Source organism: Psammomys obesus, unplaced genomic scaffold, assembly GCF_907164565.1.
Source record: "Psammomys obesus unplaced genomic scaffold, mPsaObe1.curated_primary_1811, whole genome shotgun sequence".
Taxonomy (NCBI): domain Eukaryota; kingdom Metazoa; phylum Chordata; class Mammalia; order Rodentia; family Muridae; genus Psammomys; species Psammomys obesus.
Window position 1 is genome coordinate 15,954,913 of NW_026596125.1, and position 7,970 is coordinate 15,962,882.

Below are 7,970 nucleotides of genomic sequence, written 5' to 3' on the forward strand. Positions count from 1 at the left end.
CCTCTGGGTGTGTCACTGAGTGTGCCTCTGGGTGTGTCACTGAGTGTACCTCTGGGTGTGCCACTGAGTGCTTTTCCAGATAGGTTCAGCTGGAGTGGGAAGACACCTGGATGTGGGCGGTACCATCCCGTGGATTAAGGACCCAGACTGACTAGGAAAAGGAACTGTGCACTAGCATCCCCTCTCTCTGTTTCCAGACGGTGGACACCATGTGACAGCCGCCGGAGCTCCTTCCTCCTGCCATGATGGGCTGAGCCATCAACAAACAAACACAAACAAACAAACCCTCTAGAGACAATATTCCAAAGAGACCCTAACTCCCCACCCCCGGCTCCTGTGTTGGTGAGAACACTCATTTGCCATGTGCTGGAGGGATGCCACAAGACCCGTCTGTGCTGGAAATTCCCAGTGAGCATAGTGCAGGCACTGGGTAAATCCTAAGGACTTACTTTGGAGCCACGAGTTCACTCTACTATATTCTAGCACACCGAAAGCCAGGAAAGAGCAAACCCCTCAAGAGCTTAAAAGGCAGTAGACACAGGACTTGAGGTAAACAACCACACCTCTGAGGCTGAAAGGACAATTTCCTGGGCGCTGCCTCCCTGCCGCCTGATTCGGGATCCACCCAGACCTCAGTAGGTCTCGGAGGATGGTAACGAAAGCCTCAGGGTGATCTTCTGCTCTTTCCCTCATTTAGGTATTTTAAAACCCAATATAGTTTTGAGCATAAGGAAGGTAGAAAGATGAGAGGAATTATAAAGTTTGGGGGTGTGATATGACCAAGGAGTCACAGTACTGAGCACTGAAGATGCAGTAGGTCTGCTCCTGAGTGGAAGTGTGACTGGAGTCTACTTTCCATGTGTCGAAGGTGGGACTAGAACAGCAGAGCCACAGCGTCTGTGCACAGAGGCCAATAGTGACCCATACACTGAACCATGAACCAGTCCACTCAAGTGACCAGCCAACTATCCCATCTGAAGTATTATCTGTCTACAGACGGGGGCCACTTTATCTCTCCTCAATGTGCTGGCCCCGCCTCCCTGGCCCAGAAGCGAGAATCCCCTTGAAGATCCCAAACAAAGTTCCAGACAGTCACACTTCCACATGGAACGTCCTTCCAGAGCCCTTCTCTGCTTGCTGCCAAGGCAGCTCTCCAAGCTGCACAGGTGTGGACCATGGGCCTGGAAGTGTCTGCAGAATAGGGTCCACAGGCTTAGTGACTCGGTCCAAGTCCCCAGAGAGAGTGAGACACACTTCCTCCAAAGGCCAAGGCTACACAGAAAACCCTGTCTCTAAAAACCACTTTTTAAAAAACCCAAAAGGATTACTTCTTAAAATAAATTGATAAGCTTCTTAAAAATAGCTCCCCAGGGCTGGGCACGGTGGCAGAGTCCTGTAATCCCAGCACTCGGGAAGCACAAACAGGAGGGTGCAGTTTGGGCCTGGTCAGATGATGTAGGGAGATCTTGTGTCAAGAAAACAGAAATAAAAGACAAAAGCTTCAAGCTCCACACAGGAAATTTAAGGGGGCTGGGGAGCTGGTTCTAGACACTTTACAGTACAGGCATGAAGATGGCTTCCCCTTTGACCTACTCAGAATAAAGCCTTGGAGGTGGGAGAGGGCACTGGAGAGGACCCGAGCCCTGTGACCCAGAGACTGAGAATCCCTTGGAGCTGAGGGACAGACACTCAATTACCTCGCTGACAAGCTGTCCAGCCTTCTTGGCCTGTTCTAGGTTGAGACTCCCCTCTGTCAGCCACCCGACTCCCTTCATCCACGCCAGGTCAGCTTTGTACAGCAGCTGCAGGAGAAAAGTCACCAAATTCTCACCCAACACACACACATAAGGATATGACCAAGTGTATGGAAAGTCAGAAAAATCCATGTTGGTCCTCCCAGAAAGCTGCACCCATTCATTCTCAGCAGCTCCTTCTTTGGGAGGTAAAGCCCCTGGGTCTGCCTTGTAACTGAGAAGAGCGTGTACCACCTTAGTGTTGAGTTGGCCTTGCCAAAAGGAGTGTTTCATATGGTTTGGCCAATATTTCCAAGATGTTTCTCCCTGGCTCGTGTTTCCAGCACATAATGACTTTCACACTGGCTCTGAGCCTCACCTCATCCCGAGTCTCCACTATCCTGGCTTTTCTTTCTCTCCATCTGTCTTCCCTGGACCTGGGGCAGCTCTGGTTCTTTCTAGTTCTCTGAGTTATACACAGACTCACTCACAGGTTCAAGTCACTCTGAGAGCACATCTAATGGCCAGGCATGTGGGCGGGCGGTCAGCAGGTGATCACTCACCTCGCTCTGGAGCCCATAGGCCTTCTTGGCCCACTGAATCCTCATGTCTTCAGGCAGCACGGTATAGCCATGCAGTTTCTTCCTATAGTCGAGGTCACTGGCCAGGGTTTGGGCCTTTTTGGCATGCCTGAGGTTCACCATGTCCATGGGCAGGTGAAAGTGGGTCTTGCTCTCTTCGAACCCTTTCTTATATTCAACCTTGAATGCAAGAAAATGAGGCTCACTGGTTAAAGGCTGTTCTTGCAGCTGTTGCAGCTGAGGCATGAAAGTGGCAGAGACTCTCGGGCTTTCAGAAGAGTTCAGCACTATGGGTGGGCACCTGTGTGGTGGGCTCCAAGTCAGTGTCCCCAAGATCACACTGGTGCTGTTCCCTACTCCTTGTCTCTAGGACTGTCTCTTACCAAATGTCACCCTGTGCATGGATGTTGCAGGACAGGGCACCGTCCATGCTTTCTGTAGAGGCTTTCAGAGGCAAAACAATAAAGTCTAGCTTCAAACCCACTCTGCCCTTTGCCGGCTGGACAGCCTCTGGACAGTCAAATCGCCTTCCTACAGGTTCCTTTTCCTTAAGGAAACTGTTGTGAGGAGCATTAATGTGGTAGCAGAAATGTGCTCAGAATAGGGGCCATCACACGCAAACACACTTGATGAGAATATGATGATGGTGATGGCAGTAAGGGAGATGGATGACAGCAGTGGTTTCCATGGAAGCCATGATGGTGACGATGGTGCTGGAGGTGGGGGTCATGATTAGTTACTGTGCTGGTGTGGTGGTGTCAGTGGCTGGTGGTGATGTTGGTGGTTGTGGTGGTGATGTTGGTAGTGTTGATGACGGTGGTAACGCTGGTTCTAACCGCAGATGGCCAGCAAAGACAGTGGACAGAGGTAGGAGAAGTACGCGCTAAGCAGTCAGAGCTCTAGGGTCTAACTCTTCCACCACTATCATTGACTACCATGTCTTTGGATCACAGCTACTCAACTGTAACAATTTGTTGTCCATTTAAATCGAAGCCCAATTCCAATTCTCGCGCTTTGTGACCTTGCACTTCACAAGACACGTTCTGTGACACACCTAAATGTGCGACTTCAGTGCCAACCCCCTTCACTCACTGCGGCCCTGCTCTCCTAAGGGCCTCTCAGGCGATAGTGCTCAGCCACTCTGCTGAGCTGCATGGCTTCATGGCTTGGCTTGGGAGGGGTAAAGCAGGAACTTGGTGCTCATGTGTCCATTGTGTGTGCTTCGGAATGGGTGAAAGAATTGACTGAAGACCATGGGTGTCCCTTCCAGTAGAATGTTCCCTTCCCAGGGGCTCGGTGGCCAACCTACTTCCACAGGTGACACTACCAATGTCAGTCTCCGAACATTCCAACCATTTACCAGCAACAGCAGCCAGTTTGTCTGGAGCCTGCGTCTCCACTCGGGTCACATTCTATGCTTGTGAGCACGGGCTTCACCCAGAACATCATTACAACAGATACAAGCTTACTGCACAACTCTCTACTGCGATCTAGACATGATTTGTCTCCACAGAAATTTATGTTGAGGTTAATTCCTCAACAGTAGGTGGTGGTAGTAGGGGTGGTGGTAGTGGTGATGATGGTGGTGATGATAGTGGTGATGGTGGTGGTGATGGTGGTGGTGGTGATGATGGTGGTGGTGATGGTGGTGATGGTGGTGATGATGGTGGTGGTGGTGATGATGGTGGTGGTGATGGTGGTTATGGTGGTGGTGGTGATGATGGTGGTGATGGTGGTGATGATGGTGGTGATGGTGGTGGTGATGATGGTGGTGATGGTGGTGGTGATGATGGTGGTGATGGTGGTGGTGGTGGTGGTGGTGGTACCGGTGATGGCGGTGGTGGTGGTGATGATGGTGGTAGTACTGGTGATGGTGGTGGTGGCAGTAGTGGTGGCAGTGATAATGGTGGTGGTGGTGGTAATGGTGGTGGTGGTGATGATGGTGGTAGTGGTGATGATGATGTTGGTCGTGGTGATGGTGGTGATGGTGTTGGTCGTGGTGATGGTGATGATGGTGGTGGTAGTGGTGTTGGTGATTAAAAACAAGCCGTTTTTAATATAGAGCAAGGCCATCTCTTACGTACATTCTCTCCCCTTTACATTTTTCATCCTGTGCAACACGAGGCCCTTACGGATGCAGCTGCACATCCTTGGAGTTTGGAGCCTCCAGAATTATGCGACAGATGGGAGCTCCTTCTTTATAAAGGGCTGTCTCCAGCATTCTGTTCTAGCAGCAGAGCGATGGGCCAGGACGCGGCCCCTCTGAGCTAAGCTGTGAGGGAGACTTGTTGCGAGCTGTTCATTCTCAGGGCTCCAGAGTCTCTCACAGTGTTTTCCCCACAGCAAGTTGTTGGCAAATATTTGTGGCATAAACAGATGCATTCAAGCACCTGTGTACCTGGGTCAGTAGACACAGTCATCCCTGGGGACACACACCTCACATCCTTTTAAAGAACACTACGCTTTGGCAAAATAGAGAAAGCGAACAAGTTCCTCATGTAAGCCAGAAAAGAAAAGCATTGCAGGTGAAGTCAACACAAAGGCCAGAAAGGAACTTTTAAAGCACAACTGTCAGTCAAGAGCTGGGGGCGCAAGGAGGCTTACCTCGCTGCTCATCTTCGCCACCTGCAGAGAATGCAGAAGCTTGGCATCAGTGGTTCCCAGGACCCTGCCTTTTGTTTTTTCATAGTCTTCTTTGTATTTAATCTTGAGAGGAAGAAGAAAGTCTAGCGTGAACAAGAGAGTAACTGCCGTAGAAGGGACTCTGCCTGTCACAAGTGCAAAGAGAACAATTCGGGGGGGGGGGGGGGGTGCCCCCTCTATCTTTCCCAAACCCAGAAGAAGATTAAAGTATTGTGATGTTTGCCATGTTAAAACAGTCATTATTTTTCCGGCAGGCAGTGGCCTCACTGGAACCATTCCTTACGCTGTATATATTTCTGAGTTAATGAGAAGAACCTACGCTGCTGGCAAGTTCCCCCGAGGCTTTGGCAGCCAGCAGAGACATGGCGTCCAGCTTCAGCTCAAATCCTTTCCCCCTTGTCTTCTGCCAGCCTTCTTTGTACTTCACCTGGAAAGCACAAACACAGGTGAGCGGGCGCTGCTCCCACCTATCTGCTCGAAGTTGAGAGGATTTTTCTTTCAGGCAAACTTGTTTTCTTTTATCAAGGGCGGGCGGGAGAGTCCCTGCTAATGTTATCAGGGCTGTGACAGCGATCGTCAGCACAGTTCATGGGCCCTTAGGGCCACTCACATGAGACAGGACACAGAACAGAGCTCCATGCCTGGTCATGCAACAGAGGGTAACTACCTCTGAGCTGTGGCTGATCATTTGCAAATGCATCTTATGTTCTTGGGCTGCTGGAAGGGTGAGATGGGTGGGGAGCATGAGGGCAAATCCTAAAGTGGTGAGCGCTACCAAGATGTTGCCCTTAGCAGCTGGTGTGTGTGGCCCCTTCCTAAACACTAAATCTTCACACAAGCTAAGGCTCAGGAGGTTGAAGATATTTGATTGGGCCATACAGATAAGAGAGTCCAATGTGATGTCCCAATCCAAGTCTGTCTCATATCAAAATCCATTTGCACCACCAAATGGGGGTGCAAATGCCACACTGTGTCGCATCACATTTATGTCACCATATCCTCTGCCTCAACACAGAGCAGTATCACAGAAAATATTAGTTCCTGTCTGTCCTTCTGCTGCCCCATAAACCCCACCTAGACCCACGGCCTAGCCACTGCCCACCCTGTGACCCCTGTGTCTTCACTGATCAGATCAAGACTGTTCTTGGCACTTCGAGTCTCTCATACGAAGGCACCAGTTAGTCAGCGGGACGATGCGGAGGAGGCGGCAAGCGCGGCTCGTGTACCTGTATCCATACAGGAACTGCATTCATTCACCCCCAGGGGCTGACTGAGTGTTAAAAGGTGACAAAATCCTACATCAAACTGTGATGACTGCCCTAGAAAAGACCTTCCTCGGGAGGCGCATAGGCCCTGCCTGCTGGACCTTGTCCAGCACCCAGCGCCGCCCCCTGCTCTCACCTCACTAAATAGCTGGGCGTTGGTCCTGGCCTTCACCATCTGAGGAGCATCCTGCGGCAATGTGTAGTTCAGCTTGTTCTTCTCGTAGTCAGCTCGGTAATTCACCTGTTGGGTTTGTGTACAGCAGGAAGAGAGCCTTGGGGAGCATATTCAGTTTCCCCTTTCCCTCTTGTTCCCATTGCAGAGAGGGGGTTCCTGGGTAGAGCTTTTATAGAAAACTAATTTGGGGGAATGTTTTAAGTAAACAGATTGAAGACGTCAGTTGGAAAATGAAACACCTCACACACACATTCAAGTTTGTGAGTTTGCAAGAACCTGAACCTGCTATGGTGCTGAACGCTTTGCTATATGCAGGCTAGACACTCACCAGTAACCAAAAATAAATATTATCGGGAGTAATAATTGATAATGTGTACTTATCAAATGTGCATCTGAAAAATATATCTTAAATCACATGTGCACAGAAGAGCTGAACAGACAGGTGGCTTCTGGTGGAAGGCCACAATACCACCTGTGAGGAGTGCTGCTCAAAATTAACCCTGGAACTTAGACCTGGGTGAGAGTTAGAAATACTGTTAGTGGGGTTTTTTTTGTTGTTGTTGTTTTGCTTTTTTGGTGTGCTATACTGAAATTGTAAAAACATGCTTCAGTCTTTTGACTTTTTAGAGATTTGTGCTAAAATATTTACTGACGAAGCTAGAGGTGTCTTGGATTTTCTTCAAAGTAACAGGGAAGGGGAAAGTAGGAGGGTATACAGATGAAGCCGGACGGGCCATGAGTGCCAGAGACCTCGAAGCCATTACCGAATCCCCGGCTGGGCAGGGGTGCAGTACATACGTGGCTCATTTGCTGGGCGTTGATTTTCGCTTGAACAATCTGCGGTGTGTCTGTCACTGAGCTGTACTTCAATTTGTCGATGCTTTGCCGGTAGTTGACCTAGGCAAAAGCAGGCACAGGAAGTATCATTTGCCATCATCTGGAAACTCCTAACTGGATACCAGCAGACATGCCAGGCCAACAGGCAGGAAAGGGGTCTTGGAAGGGTGGGTAACACAGAGAGATAACACAAAGCTGAGATCCATTAACTCAGCAGTGGACACAGGAAACACACATCTTCACTTTGTCAGACACAGCCGTGCTCTTCCTACCCACCCACGGAGAGAAGGAAAGTTAGAGCTGGCAAGGCCAAGGCAGCTGTGGGAACTCTTAGCACTGTCAGGCGGGACCTTGGTAACAGCGCTTGGAATCCAGAACGGGATTTGAGAACATACACAAAATGTCTGTCCCAGTGATTCCATCCCTAGGTTCACTGTCAGTGAAAACTGATGCAGGGTCACTTGGTAAAACAACTGAGAGGCTGGAGAGGTGGCTCAGTGCTAGGAGCAGGCACAGGTCTGCAGAGGACCAGAGTTCAGTTTCCAACACCCACGTCAAGTGGCTCACAGATGGCAGTACCTCCGGCCTCATGAGCATCCGATGCCTCTAGCAGCCTGGCACGCAGGAGCACGTGCCCACATCCAGGCACACACATAACTAAAATAAGATAACTCTTAACAAAAATTCAAGATATATATATATATATATATATATATATATATATATATATATATAT

General features: G+C 49.7%; 1 protein-coding gene across 1 annotated transcript in view; it reads right to left on the reverse strand.

Annotated features, from left to right (window-relative positions):
- Positions 1-7,970, reverse strand: part of Nrap (nebulin related anchoring protein) — a 67,207-nt gene that overhangs the window by 33,930 nt on the left and 25,307 nt on the right. The window contains exons 15-20 of the mRNA XM_055591757.1: positions 7,196-7,294; positions 6,359-6,463; positions 5,277-5,384; positions 4,919-5,020; positions 2,297-2,494; positions 1,698-1,802 (exon numbers count right to left, since the gene is read on the reverse strand). Coding sequence (XP_055447732.1) covers positions 1,698-1,802; positions 2,297-2,494; positions 4,919-5,020; positions 5,277-5,384; positions 6,359-6,463; positions 7,196-7,294 — 717 coding nt within the window. The remainder of the gene's footprint in view (positions 1-1,697; positions 1,803-2,296; positions 2,495-4,918; positions 5,021-5,276; positions 5,385-6,358; positions 6,464-7,195; positions 7,295-7,970) is intronic.